This window comes from Elephantulus edwardii, unplaced genomic scaffold (assembly GCF_000299155.1).
Source record: "Elephantulus edwardii isolate Elephantulus edwardi_28Jun2011 unplaced genomic scaffold, EleEdw1.0 scaffold00109, whole genome shotgun sequence".
In the NCBI taxonomy this organism is placed as follows: domain Eukaryota; kingdom Metazoa; phylum Chordata; class Mammalia; order Macroscelidea; family Macroscelididae; genus Elephantulus; species Elephantulus edwardii.
This window is the reverse complement of record NW_006399859.1, coordinates 8,092,287-8,107,808: the sequence shown is the minus strand read 5'-3', so window position 1 is coordinate 8,107,808 and position 15,522 is coordinate 8,092,287. Positions and strand designations below refer to the sequence as shown.

General features: G+C 36.3%; 1 protein-coding gene across 1 annotated transcript; it reads left to right on the top strand.

The window, feature by feature from the left end:
- Positions 1-3,111: 3,111 nt before the first annotated feature.
- LOC102877551 (chromosome unknown open reading frame, human C11orf58) lies at positions 3,112-15,038 on the top strand. Its single transcript, XM_006892044.1, has 5 exons — positions 3,112-3,319; positions 10,132-10,215; positions 12,434-12,494; positions 13,455-13,564; positions 14,568-15,038. The coding sequence occupies exons 1-5, from the start codon at positions 3,257-3,259 to the stop codon at positions 14,799-14,801; spliced, it is 552 nt and encodes a 183-aa protein (XP_006892106.1). The 5' UTR covers positions 3,112-3,256; the 3' UTR covers positions 14,802-15,038.
- The last annotated feature ends 484 nt before the right edge of the window (positions 15,039-15,522 follow it).

The following is a 15,522-nucleotide window of genomic DNA, read 5'->3' as shown; positions in this document are numbered from 1 at the left end:
TCAAGAAGACAAAGATTCTCACCACTGGACCAAAATTGAACATGCATAGATTCTTAGAATTGCACAGCTGAATCCTAGCTTAACTAACTTTAAGATTGTGGCAAGTTAACCTTTTTTTTTTCTTTTTCGGCTTTCCTCACCTACCACTACTTGCATACTGTTGTTAGGCTTTGAGATTATAAGAAGTTCCTAGAAAAGTATATGAGGCACAGTAGGTATTCAATAAATTATAATAATGGATTATTGGTCTAGAAATTTTTTAGTCTCATATAAAACAACAGATTTCCTGTACAAAGCAAATTCTTTGGATGTTTTATATTCTTTTAATTCATAGTTTGTTAGCTGTGCTCATTTACAGGCTGAATAAAATATTAACATAGGTATTGGAAAGAAAAAAAGTGTATGTACTGAATATTTATGGCTGCTTGCTATCTGCTAACCATCAAGTACGTAAAACATTAGGAAGGCATGGCATGACCTTTTACCTTAGGAAAGCATTTAAAAATTGTATTGGTGAAAAACTCCTTTTCCTTACTAACCCCCCCAAAAAAGGCCATCACTGAATTTCTGAGCCTCATATTAGAGAGCCTATTCTATTATACTACATAATTTCATCCTTCTCATATTAAGTTTAAAAATTCCCATTGGTTACTTTATATAGCCATTGTCCTAGAATTACCTAAGTTAAAAAATGGAGATAAAATATTTCAAAGTTATATTTATGATAGTGTCTTGTTTTTAACACTTCAAGGAAGGAAAACATTAATAAGGTTTGTGCCATATATGCATTACTCTTACATAATATGGTATAATTGCATGCTTACCTACAGCCTTCTGTATTTCAAACAGAAAAATCTGAAAAAATGATCCAGTCTTTATTATTTTCTATTTACTTTTGACTTGTGATCTTGTTTCATGATAGCATGATGATTTAACCACCAGGTGCCAATAATTCTGGTGAAGAAATAAGAAATGTTACTAGCTCATAACCTTTTCTGGTTTTTCACCTGTTAGTATAGTTAGACTTAATGAGGAGTTACTCAGACCGATGATAGTCCTTTTTACTTCAAATTCCTGTTAAAAGTTTAAATTACCTTTCTAGGTATTATGCCATCTGATTATTGTTAATACAGCTACAAATTCTAAATTATACATACTAATCAAACCCATTGTAGGTAAACTGCAGTACATTCCAGAAAAAGTTTATGTATCATTTCACTATGACTTACAGAACCTTAGAATCACGGAATAAAGAGGTAATTTGTAGCAACTCAAAACTCAACTAATGGTCATTAAGTTGGAATTGAGTTACCAATGACCTTTCTGTGGGTTTTCATAAGCTGTAAACAATAGCAGAGATTTGCCAATGCTTCACCCGTGGAGCTACTGTTGTATTTGAACCTGCAAAGACATGTGGACTTTGGGTTAGCAATGCAATTCTCTTCAGATTATTGTAAGCAAATACTTCCACAAAGTACTTTCTCTCAATATGCATTTACTCTTTTTAGCTCTATGGTTTCTTACTACAGAATGGATTAGTGTCCTTTGCCTGGTTCTACTCCTAAAATGTAACTCGGAATTCTTCCTCCCCCTCCTCCTATTATCCTAAAGTTACCGTTTTATGCTCCAAAACAACCCAAAGCTGACCCTCCAGTGGGCTTTCTGAGACAATTAATCACAAGGGACTGACCACATTCCTCCCACATACATGCCTCTGGGTGGGTAGCAGAACTCCTTACCTCTAAGCCACCAGAGCTCCAATAATATTTTATGTAAATAAATAAAAATCCTATTGTTTTATGTTATGATTTCTTCCAAAGAAAGAAAAATTTTAGTATATGGCTTCAAAATTTTAAAGAACTGTCTTCCACTAATTATAGTTCTAAAAATGGTTTCAAGTATCACCTAAAGTATAGGAAACAAATATTTCTACACACAATTTAACTGTCAAGTAACTGACTTCAAAAAGTAGAAGACATTGTTCCATAGACAACCCTCAACACCAAAACTCACACTAGGTTTGCCTGCAATTTACTGATTATTGCTTAAATTTTTAAAAATTAGTCCATTCTTTCATAAAGGTCATAAAGCTTCTGAGTAAGTGATGGACAAAACTTGCCTGAACATTTTATGTAATTGAAGGCAGCCAGGTTGTCTTGGTTTAAACATTCAATTTAATATTGCAGGAAGAGACAGTGTATTGAGTAGGCTGAAGGTTACCAGGGCCTAAGAAAAAGATAATGGATAGGTAGTGCTTATTGATTAAATTTCTTTCAAGGGTGATGATACTGTCTTAGAACTAGATAGAGGTAGTATTGCGCAACATTGGGCATGTACTGGAGGTCTCTAAAGATTTTTTGAATGGTTAGCTCTATTACGTCATTATTCCACAATAGAAAAGGTGGTTTTTAATTATATAATTAAAAAAAGGAAGAGATACAGTGCTTCCTGGCAGGGATGCACCTCACTTGTTGAAGGACGTCAATACTATGCCTATATGCGGACCAACTGCCAGGTGGAAGGTCACTGTCATTTCACAGAAAGCCGTGTGGAAAGCCTTCCGTTTCCTCAGGTGGATCATGACTTAGAGGTTAAGAGTAAGAAAGCAGATAGTACTCCTCAGAATCGTCTAGAAAGTGGCACCGCCAGTCACTTAGAAATCTTCCTTTACGAACTGAAGGTTAGTATCAATTTGGAAATGGTGGAAGCCATTTTTTTTAAACGTTTTTGTCCGGCTGGCAGGGCACTCAAGAGGATTCAATGACTTCTACAACATAAAATTTAATCCTAAGTGCTTAACTACGATCGATGCACTTGCCAAAGGGGCAGAGTCTCACGGTGTAAATGTGAAAACCTAATCTAAGCCTCTCTGCAGCGACGAAGCCTCCACCAACGACCACTGCCATAACCATCCGCGGGAAAGCTCGTTCCACCAGCAGAAGGAGGCGGGGCTTCAGGGGGCACGCCCGCCACCCTGAGCTACTCGCGCCGCTGGGCTTTCTGGGAATTGTAGTCTTAGGTACCCATCCATCTTCTTAGTTCAGACGACTGTGGAGAGAGCTAAAAAACTCTAACTCCCAAAGTGCTTCGGGCTGGCGTGTGGCCGCGGCAGTGACGTTTGTGGCCGAGAAGGGACGGAGGAGTCTGCGTTCTGGAAAGGCGCTTCTCGAGCTGGTGGGTGATTGAAGGCTCCTAGTGCTCCGGTTGAGGAGAACGTCGAGTGGGTTCGACATCTCCCGTCTTGATCTCCGCAACGATGAGTGCTGCCAGGGAGTCCCACCCGCACGGGGTGAAGCGTTCAGCCTCCCCAGACGACGATGTAAATAATAATGGCGGAGTGGAGGAGGGTTGAGGCCTACTAAAGGCTGGGGTAGGCCGGGAAGGGTGGATGAAGGAGGAAGCGCCGCAGATGGCTCCAAGTGGGAGGTCTGAGGGAGGTGAAACCAGAAAGCCTAAGGGGAATGATCTTTGTTTAATTTGTTTCGGAAGCTATGAAGAGGTCTACATGCCAAGAGTGAGACCTGCGTAGGAATAGGGGTTTGAAGAAATCCTGACAGGGTTCAGAAGTGAAATAACAGGAGATTCTGATGTCTGAGGACTGGTAAAACTTCATTCTCAGGCCTTTCTGCTCAAGATAGAAACGGCCAGAGCATCCCTGTTTTACGTTTAAAAATGCTCCTTTGACAGAATCAAGGTGTAGTCACAAATTGGAACGCATTATCTGGCCGAAATTTTAGCAATGTGCTGTTAACGGTTTCAGTTGAGAGTAAACTGAGAAGGGTATTGAACCAAAAATGGCATCAGAGGATTAACGTGGTACTGTTGCATAGTGATGAAGTCTAAGCATTTGAGACCTAGAGGCCCATTTGATGTACCTTTCCTCCTTCCCCATCCTCACTTCTAAATAGCAAGCTATTGGTTCCTTAGAGAAGCCTATTAAAGGTTTACTGCCATGTTGAAGATTCAGAGATAACTACAGATGTACATTCTAGACCTGTTCATATATTCTAACGCCTTCATTGTAATGAAAAGTAGTCAATAAATACAGAATTTTATACCAAAAAAACCAACTCTCAATGAGCCATTAATGGTTAAATTATTCAGGGGAGCATGAGGAAGTGGTGCCAAAGAAGGCTTCTTCACCAGACAGCCTGTTTTAAGAATGATAAAGGGATGCCATCTAGTATTCTCTTGTTTAAAGCTGTATCATTTGAATGTGTATAGCTGTCTATGTTCTTTATTGTAGTTCTCAAAAAAAAATCCTTTCAAGTTTGAATCTGCAGATAGCTAACCCTAAAGTGATTTTTCCGAGGCTGTACATTGCACAGGAGGAGATAGCCTATCTTTCTCCTAAGGTGCTGCTTATGGATTAGAACTGCCAGAGAGGAGCCACCTTTGGGTTAGTAGTGCACCTCCCTGCAGGATAACCAGAGCTTTATACAGTGTAGTTCTGCTTCTCTCCTCTTCTCATACTTAATAAACCCTAAAAAAGTTTACTGAATACAAGCAGTGCATCAGATACATGATGCAAGATGGTGTTAAAGTTAGAATTAAGGCCAGAACAGTAAGACTTCTTAAGGAAATTGATTTAGTTCCTCAGGAAGATTCAAGAACATACTTAGTGCTGTTAAATCAATTCTGACTCCATTGATCCTCTGTTGGGTTTCACAGGCTATATAACCTAATGAGAGGAGACTGGCCAACTTTCTGCCTCAGTGGATTTGAACTGCTGGAGAAACACAACCTTTGGGTTAGCACTAATTGCTGTTTAATTAAAATTTTGGGGACAAATCTAATAATATGAATTCAGTGAGCCTTGTTTCTCCCAGTTACTAGTGTGCTGCATTTTAGACCTTTTCACATAATTTAATATTTGTAAGAGTTTCTTGGACTCTAGAGTAACCTGGCTCTCATTTTAAAAGCTATTATATTGTCTTCCCCCTCATAATTGTTAACTGTGATTTGATTACTAGGATAAACACCTGTTTTGCTAGATTCAGAATTAATCTTTTAAGCTGATAGAAAACTGGAAGTGATAGTTAAAGAAAAAGATTAAGTCTCCAAAAATCACATTCTCTTTGAAGAACATATTATTTCAATTCAAATTTAGGACCTAAAACCTTCCCATTCTCTAAAATTATATTGCTTATAGTACAATGAAATACAATAGTTTTCTCCTCCCTTTGATCTCCCCCCTCAAGTTTCTTATGCAATGAATTTTTGGTTTACTGCTTGTTTGGTTTTTAAAAAATTATTTTTTAAAAAAAATATAGAAATCAACTAATTAAGTAGTTGGACAACAGTTTCTACTTCTAGAATCCACTGCTTAGAAAAGATAAAGTTTTCTTTTTCTTCCTTACATGCTAATTTGTTTTAGCAAAGTACTTTAAAAGTAGACCTTCATTTACAGACTAGCACTCTGGGAACATGCTAGTAATATATATAAGTAAATTCTAAGAGTTGTTATTGTTTACCATTGAGTAAAAACTGACCCATAGTTGACCCTCCAGCGGATTTTCAGCAACAGTTAACAGGAGGAGATTGCCTATCCTTTTACAGAGCAGCTGGTAGATTTAAATTTAGCCTTCAGGATTGCAGAGCTGCTGCTTAACACTAGGCCACCAGGGCTCCTAAGTAAGAGTCAGAAGAATATATTTCAGTTAAAGGGAACTAGGGATGTTAACTGTTATCAAGTCAGCCCCATACTTAAGCACAACTATAGTATTTTCATTTGGATGTGAAAGTTGGGACAGTGGATACCTTTGAATCATCATCCTGGCATAGAATACTGAATATACTATATATCCAGGAGAACAAACAATTCTTAGAAGTGTAGCCAGGGTGCTCTTTAGAGGCAAGGTTGGTAGGACTTCATCTCACATAGTTTGGCATGTTATCGGAGGAGCCAGTCCTTAAAAAAGGACATCATGCTTGGAAACACATGGAGTGTCATCTAAGAAGAGGATGTCCTTCAGGGAAATAAAAGCAACAGTGGGCTTAGGCACAAAGGAGATGGCACAGGGTCAGGCAGAGTTTCAGTCTTTTGTACCTGCTCTGAGTTAGAGACAACTCGACAGCACCTAAAAACAAGTCCTAAGCCTTTCTCGGAATCTGCTGTCAGTTTCACTGTTGTGATTCCTAAGGTTTTCATTAGCTGATCATCAGACATTTTATGATGGCACTTCTTAATCTGGAAGTTCCACTGAACTTGAGGATTTTAGCAACACCCAAGCCTCTGCTGGCAGTGATGAGGGACATTAGCCAGGAATTGAACCTGGGTATCCAGCTGCCCCATAGGGGAAAGGTGGGTAATCTTTTCCTGTGCAATTTATTGCCTCTGAAAACCCATTGGAGGGTCAACTAAGGGTCGATTCTGACTCGACAGTACACAAGAAAATCCTGCACAAAAGGCAAAACTTCTACCACCAGACCACCACAGACCTTAAAAATGATTTCATTGTTTTAATTAGAGAAATGAATGCTTTATATCTTAAACACGAGAGATGAAATCTAGCGAATGGTAGAGATACCTCTAAGTATTTATCAGACACTCTCAGTGCTTTTCAAAATGCAACACTTGGGAAAGGTTTTTGAAAAAAGAATCAAAAGGATTTGATGATTGAAGAAAACTTTAGAAGTTGTAAATTATATGGTTGTTATGTAGACAATTTCTTACATTGGAACATTTTGGATTTATGACTTATTTTTAATAGTGTGTGTCTTTTAAACTGTAATTCAGAGATGCTTTCACGTGTTCTTTTGATTGTGTACATACGTAAAAGGAACAGGACTTAAAATCAGAGAACCTTGACGAGCCACTTAGCCTTTCATTGTCCTTATCTGTTAAAGAAAACTGTTGAAAGGGATTTTAAAGAATAAAATGAAAAGAAATTCACAAGTTCTAAAACACTATGCAAAGTTCTAAAACACTATGCAGTTGGTTACATGTGCCATCTTGATTCCACATCATGTTACTTAACAATTACAACTCATAGTGACCCTACGTTCCACTCTGCCCCATCTTTTTCTAAACTAATCTGTGTGGAAGCAAATGGTGAAGTCTCTTTCCACACAGACTGATCATGAAGCAGCTGATGGGTTCAGCCCACCAACCTTTTGCACCACCATGGTTCCTATTCCACCTCATAGAGATGCTATATGACAAAACTGTCTCTAGGGTTTCCTAAGCTGTGATCTTTATGATAACACCACTAGCTCTTTTTTGCCCCTCTTGGAGTGGCTTAAGGATTCAAACCACTGATCTTTCGGTTAGCAGTCAAGCACTTAGCCCGGTGCACCATCAGTGCTCCTTATACAAAGTGATGTGTAGTTATTTTTAAGGCTATCTGCAGCGTTAATCCAAAGGCTGCCTCTTACCTGGGGCTTTGAAACTATCATTACCGCAGGGGATCAACATGAAAAGTTTCCTCCCATGGGGAGCCCAGTGGAGGCTGGGTTCTGACTTGACAGTGATGAGTTTGTGGTCTTTGTAGGTAAGTGCAGATTGCAGGCTCACTGAATAAGTGAATAAAGCCACTATTCTTTGTCACACTTGCTTGGTGTCTCTCTTCCCTCCACTTGACTGTTCCATACAGTGATGTGCTGACTACGCAATCTGATAAAAGATGGGATAATGAGAACTAGATCAGAACTGAAACTTGACAGTTGTTGAGTACCATCGAGTCAAAGCCTACTCATCACTGGCCTTCTGCCAGAATTTTAGAGGCATTTAATCACACAGGAGGAGATTAAGAGTTGAGCAGTTCCTAAAACAATTAACCATATAGGACTAAAAGGTCAGCATTTGCCACAAACCAAAGATAAGAGGAAAAATCAAAGAAATGGGGAGCCAAGAGAAGATATAAGTGCTAACTCTGCAGGGATTGCAGCCAATGCCACAGAATGATTTGTGTGTGGATTATTCATTGAAAAACTAATCCGCTATGTAAACTTCGATCTAAAGCACAAGAAAATTGTGCATGTGTGTGTGTGTGTGTGTATCTGCAGTCAGATGAAAAGAAGTTGAGATTTGGAACTTAGTAAAAGTCATGAAAGTATATTAACACCACCCTTTCCAAATGAATTTTTTTAAACCAATGCGAACCAAGTATGATATTGTTGTGTACCATTAAACTGATTTAAACTCATGGTAACATGGCTGCTGAAGGCAGTTTGTCAGACTTTATTTTAGGTTGCTTCTACTGTAGGTGAATTTGAGCTACAAATCTTTTGGTTAGCAGTTTAATTCCTTAACCATTATGCTACTAGAGTCCATTGAATTTGATTATTTAAGAAAAAAAAAATTCTATTCCATACTGTCCTTGAAATACAACTAATTATTCATCAGCTGTCATGTGTAAAATGAAAATAATTTCCGTTTTCAAATCCATTTCTAATCAGTTTGGCTTTATCATTAGTTTTAATTTCTGCATTTGCATCATTGAATATATTTAAAGTTATTGGGTTGCTGGTTCTGTTGTGTGTTTTTTTTTAAATCTGTGGTTTATGTCAAGGCATTGTCATCTTTGCTCCAAATTGTAAAATAGATTTTTAGATAATAAACTCAATTAGAATGATCAAGCCAATTTTTTTTCCCACTTCTACATCTATTTTCTTTCCAGTCAGTCACCTTTGAATACATGCGTGCTATCAAGTAAATTTTGTGGCACAAACAAAAAAAAAATGAAACAAAACAGTTTGGTCTGAGCTCTTTAAAAAAAAAAGATATCTAGGCATTTGTTGCAAAATACTGCAAGATTAAATTCTCTCTGTTAAAGGACTTGCTGGATGACAGTTTCTTATTTTGGTGTCTCATTGATTCTTGAGTTGCAGAAGGTACTGAAGACTGCATACATCTAAGGACTAAGAGACTGAGATTTTGGGTCATAAAGTTCACCTCATCATCACTAGTATAGAATGCTGCACTCATTTTGTTTTATCTGATTTATCTAATCATTGTGGAATGCCTTTGTCAATTTTCTTTTCCACTGTGGGCAGAAAAGGAAAAATTCTGAATTCCCACCTGTGTTTATTGCAGCAAAAATCAAACAGTAGCGATGTGGTGTCTTTTTGAAAGTTGGTGCCTAATACTTTAAGCAGCATGATACACTCTTTTCAAATATTAACCCAGAGAAACCCTTCAGTGCTGTCAGTTTGATTCTAATTCCTAACAAGTCTGTAGGACAGAGTAGAGCTGCTCCATGGAGTTTCCAAAGTTATAAATCTTTACAGAAACAGACTGCTCTGGCATTCTCTTTTAGAGCACCTGTTGGATTTGAAAAGCTGACCTTGTAGTTAGTAGCCATTGTGTAACCATCAATTTAGGAATAATGCATGAGTTATAGTAATATTTATTTCAACACATAGGGGTAAATGTCACTAAGGATTCCATGAAATGTCTTAGATTTATAAGAGTCCAGTGACCCATTTGATAATTGTAAAATACAATTAATTTTCTTCTGTAATTATTAAAAAATAAGTACCTGCCCTTTATAAGAAAAACAAAATTCATCCTTACAAATAATTAGAACTGCTCAGAAGAGCCTTAAAAACTTTTAAAAAATAATTTTTTTTTAAAAAAAGGCCTAAAAACGAAAATTGTTTCCAGGAGATTCCAGTAGTATACTATCCTTTGTATCACTTAAGTCCTTGGGTGGTGCAAATGATTAATGGGCTCATTTGCTGTCTAAAAGATTTTAGGTTATAAACTACCAAAAGGCACATCAGAAGAAAGCCCTGATGATCTACTTCTGAAAAATCAGCCATGTAAAGCCCTTTGAACACAGTTCTACTCTGACACACATGAATGGGATTCCCATGACTCAGAATAGACAATAGCAGCTGGTTTACAATATTAACTAAAGCCAGAATTTTTAAACAACTATATTAAATACCTAAGCATCAAGGTTTAGAATACTGGTGCTATAAACTCCTACAAGGCCTAAGAGCAGTGGTTCTCAAAAGTGTGGTTCCTACATCAGTAACAGTGTTACAGCACTTTTAGAAATCCAGACCCACTGAATCAGAACCCTGGAGATGGAGCGCAGCACTACCTATTAATGAGCCCTCCAGGTGATCTCAGAGAAAGCAGATTTTTAGGTACAGAATTTAATCTGGTAATTTCTTTTCCAGCTTGGATCTAGCAATTGGGAGGCAGCAGACTTGGGGAATGAAGAAAGAAAACAAAAGTTCTTGAGACTTATGGGAGCAGGAAAGGTAATTATCAAAATGTATGCTGCTTTTTTCCTTTTTTGTGAAATTGTGACCTTTGCATGTATGTAGAGGGAGGACTAAATATACTTGGATCCGTTTATACTATTCGAGTTTATACTGTCTCTCATAGAAATGCAAGTAAAGTCAGTTACCTAGTATTGTTCGAACAGTCATCCTACAATCCAAATTTGAATGAAATGGAAAGCTTTTTAACTCTGCTAAGTTTCTTAAAGGGAACTCTGGTAGTGTAATCCATAAAAGGCTATGTTGGTAACTGAAAAGTCACATCTCTGGCTATTCGAATCCACCAGCTGCTAATAAGGAAAGATGGGCAATATCCTCCTGTGTGATTTAGGATTGCCAGAAAGACAGCTGTGAGTTGGCCTCAGCTCAACAGAAATGACTTGGACTTGAACTTTCTAAAAATGAAATTCTGTATAAAAAAATTTATTATATACATGGATATACATTTATTCATATTATTAACTATATTTACAGTCTACTATTTGCTGGATAGATAACACATGTTTGAAGTCATTGTATAATGGAGGAAATAATATAACAACACAATAATAATGGCTTTAAAAGGGTGGAATCACAGCAAAGGGGGATATCTGACTCTGGCTTAGTAGTGTAAGAAAACTTCCTCATAGAGTGAAAACACTCCAAAATAAGATGCTACCTATGAAAAGCATCCTAACTTAAAAATGTAGAAATTTGGCTACCAGTATATGTTTACTATATGTTAAATTTTCTAGTGGACTAAATGTGTATTTCTCTTCAAGAAAAGAAAAAGTCTGCTAATCTAAGAGATTTTAGGTTTATGTGCATCTTGATGGCAAGAGTTAAACTCTTCCATACTTTTGTGATCATGGCCAATGTTTGAAAACTCTGATTAGCCAAGATTTTATATTCCTTGAAACTTAAAATAACAAATGTAAACAAGATTCCATCCATAAAAAAATGAAATTACATATGAATAATATACACCCACCCACCCCCATATCAGTCTAATACTCTGCATCTGCCACTAATTTCCTCACTACTTATTTGAACACTGAAAAGCTTAGTATGTGGGCATACAGGGGTTCATCCTTGAGGCTTTTCATTTAGTAGGTGGGCTGGGAGATGTTAGAGACAGACAGGTTGCATTACTAACAAGTAGTTGTCCTGCTACTTTGGGGACTACATTTTGAAACTGAAACCCCTGTCATAGTACAGTGAAATGCCCTTCTTCTTAGTCTATACCTATATAACTAAGCCTTGTAATGTTACACAAATACCTGTTTCTCCTGATACCCAAATGTTAAAGAAGTAATTTTCATTAGTTGGGGGGGGGGGGGGATTGCATTCACAGACCGAAAAATTAACTTACAAAATCATACCAGATAACATAAAATGTAAAATAACTCTAATCTGTAGTCTTGTGTCAAACTCTAAACTGATCCATATCTTCATTCTACTTTCTGGCTCTTTGTCTAGTCTCTTTTCTTTCTTTTCAAAATGGCACTTAGACTATCTTGTAACATTATTCATATACTTTAACTTAATTACCTTTTTTTTCTGCCTGCTCTTCGTACTCCCACCACCATAAAGACTATCCCCCAGCTCCCTCAAAAAACCAAAACGACCCTCCTTTTCTTGGCTAGGGATGGGCATGTAGTCCCCCGCCCCGTAAAAAGAGAAGGCATCATGTCTTCAGTGTCAGTGGCTTCCTGTCCTCTGGTTCTATTCTCAAGAACAAGACTGAGCTTCCTCCCAGGGCTGATGATGTCTTCTTCAATTTCAGGACTCATAACACTGCCTCAGAAGTGGGAGCTGTGAGTTCCCCTTCTCTCTCTGCCACCAATAAAGACTGTTGATGCAAAAAAGAAAGAAAGAAAAAACCACCACCACCAAAAATGTTGCTGTTCTTCCAATTCTGACTCAGCAGCCCTGTAGGACAGAGTAGAACTGCTTCAAGTTTTCCAAGGATGCTGTAACTCCTCATAGGAGTGGATCACTTAATCTTTCTATACCAGAACAGCTGGTAGATTCAAACTACCAAAATTTCCACTTAACCCCTTGTACCACTTTTTCATAAAACAGTTTTTCATTTAATCCTTTTTCTTGTAACAAAATACTTAGAATAGTCAGTAGTAGTAGTTAAGTAATAGACACTTAATAATGATGTTAAATTAATCTCAGATTTTAATACTTTTTTTTTTAAACTTTGTTATAGAAAGAACATACTGGCCGTCTTGTTATAGGAGATCACAAATCAACATCTCACTTTCGAACAGGTGAGAAAGTTAAATATAATCATACTAGAGGTATTAGACTTGAATAAAATACTGCTCCTTATTTCAAGATCACTTCTGTCATTCATTTTTAATTATTAATTTAAAACTTTAGGATTGGAAAGGTATATATCATGTATATATCTACTAAAAATGTCATTTAATAAAAAGTTAAAGCAACCTTATTTGGATTAAAATTAAATTCCTCTCAGATGAATATATAAATTATTATATACGAAAGAAACTTCAGTGAGATTAGTAATGCTCTAGTTCTTAAAAAGATAGGGTTTTTTTGGTCTTTAGGATTCATAATTTACCAAAAAAGCATATGTAATATTTCAGATGTTACAGAAATTAAGTCAATATATGTTGCATGAGTCAGCAAAGACAACGTAGAGCTATAACAGTCATTTTATTAAGCCCTCTTGTGAACTTAATTTTTCCTTCATTATTTCTAGTCAGGCAGAAGCTTTTCTTTACTGTAGGGATTTTTTTTGTTTTTGTTTTGGTAACTTAATTTGAAGACTTTGACTTTTAGAAGAAAAGTCATTCATTACCATCTAAATAAGCTAAATATTTAATACCCCAAATATTTTATAATATTTAATTACTTAATTAAATTTATATTTACCATTTAAATTTTACATCAGGCAGCCTTTTCTAAAGAGACTTAATGTCATGTTTAACAGTGTCAAATAGAAAAACAAAGTTTTTCATCTCTTAATCACTTTTTGGAATTCAGAGTTTTGGTTTCCAAAGAAATGTTCATAAATAGATACTCTAATTATCTTACAGGTAATGGCTTGGGATCTATAAAGTTGTTCATAAAATTCACTGTCAAATTAATTACACTCAGAGAAATCTGCCTTGAATATAATAGCGTCTTTAATATGGGTTTTTTTTGTGTAATCAATGTTTTTATTAATTTGACTGAAACGTAACCAAAGTACACTGGACATGCAGGGGAAGAAGACAAGAAAATTAATGAAGAACTGGAGTCTCAATATCAGCAAAGTATGGACAGTAAATTATCAGGAAGATACCGACGACACTGTGGACTTGGCTTCAGTGAGGTAATTTATTTTAACTGGGGAGAAATTAGATTTAATTTCTTAATACTTGGCTGTCAGATTATCATAGCCCTCAATAGCAGCAATATGTAAATGTTTTCTTTATACTGTTATTTCAAATATGTTTATGTGTTCATCTAGTTCTCTCTGGATAACCTGAAGAGTTATTTTGTTTGTTTGTTGTTATGGGCCATTTGAGCTGGCCTAAGTCAGCTTACCCTCCAGTGGGTTTTTCAGAAACTGTAAATTGCCCAGATTTCCCATCTTTTCTTGGAGCAGCTACTGGATTTAAAACGCCTGATTTGGGGATGGCAGCACAACTTCTTAATAGTGAACCACCAGAGCTTGCTAATATTTTTCAAGGTTGTATAAGTTTTCAGATACCAGCTTAATGTAAATATGGCTTAAAAAATTATTAGATCCAAGTTAGGTTAACTATCTCGTGTAAATGTGAAATGTAAATGTGAAATATTGATAGATTTCCTTTTCAGTTGTTTCTTAAGTGATTTCTTCTATTAGGAATTGATGTGAAAACTACTGGCTAATTATTCTAAAGTAATAAAATCTGTATAATATTGATAACTGCTTTTCACATAACTATTTAACTTATTTATGTGAAATACTGTTTCTTTCAGAATATGATTAATAAGAGTTTTTTCATACTGGGGGGCAGAATCTTTAGAAACCTTTCTTTAAAAAAGTTGGGAGTCTTTTCCCATTTTTAAGGTTCCCTGGTGGCACAGTGGTAAAGAAGCATGGCTTTAACCAAAAACTTGGTTGTTCAAACCCAGGAGCTGTTACATGGTAGAAAGATGATGCTGTCTTCTCCCATAAAGATTTACAGCCTCGGAAAACTTACAGGGCAGTTTCTATTCTGTCCGATAGGATTGCTGTTTTGAGTCATAATTTACTCCATGGTGGTGAATTTGGTTGAATTTTGTTTCTAATTTTTGTAGTAGATGATTATGTTTATAGAGAGAAAAAGCCTGTTGATTGATGTTTTTAGGTCGAAGATCATGATGGAGAAGGTGATGTCGCTGGAGATGATGAAGATGATGATGATGACTCACCTGATCCCGAAAGTCCAGATGACTCTGAAAGTGATTCCGAGTCAGAGAAAGAAGAATCTGCTGAAGAACTGCAAACTACTGAACACCCTGATGAAGTGGAGGATCCAAAAAACAAAAAAGATGCGAAGAGCAATTATAAAATGATGTTTGTTAAGTCTAGTGGTTCATAACTCACACTTAGTATTTGTATTAAAAGTAAGCCTTATTGTTATAATGCACAGTGGAGGACTGCTTATAGAGCACAGACCTTTGTATTATAATTTTTAAAAAGGCCCTTTTAAATAACTACAAAGAGTGTTTGCTTTCAGATGCCATGGGTTACACTTTTATGGGCATGACTATAACCATTTTTGTAAAGAGTAAGAGTTGTATAAAATAAGAAATAAATACTAGTCAGCTTCCTTTCATAGTGGCATCCTCAACCCTCTAACTTTACCTTCTTAGACTCTACTGCAGTTATGGAGAGATACTTTTGAAACTGGTAATGTTTTGTGACTTTGTGTGTGATAGCTCTCTTTTTGTTGTTCTTGTTCCTTTATATTTTTCTCTTGTAAAAATGTTTATTTGACACTGTGATAACGTTCATCAGAAATACTCTTATTATATACTTAGTTAAAGTAGAATTGTTCATCATGGATATTTCTCCTTCCAGTAACAGTCAGCATTAATGTTGGTAAAAGATTAGGTTCTTAGTTTATCTTTCTGACTCGACTTTTATTATTTTGGACCAAAGCGACATATGAGAGCAAGTATTTTCACACTTGTTAGAATGGACTTAAAATTGATAAAAGTTTAGACTATTCTCATCCCATGCAGTCTTCATATAATTTATATCACATAGTACATTTAAAAAATAAAATTTGGCCAATTTTTACAGAAGAAGAAATTACT

Bases quoted from the DNA above. Each gene is read 5' to 3' on its own strand.
- LOC102877551 (XM_006892044.1), top strand. From the start codon at position 3,257: ATGAGTGCTGCCAGGGAGTCCCACCCGCACGGGGTGAAGCGTTCAGCC. The intron at 12,495-13,454 runs GTGAGAAAGTTA...CTGGACATGCAG, and splicing joins AACATCTCACTTTCGAACAG to GGGAAGAAGACAAGAAAATT. The intron at 13,565-14,567 runs GTAATTTATTTT...TGATGTTTTTAG, and splicing joins GTGGACTTGGCTTCAGTGAG to GTCGAAGATCATGATGGAGA.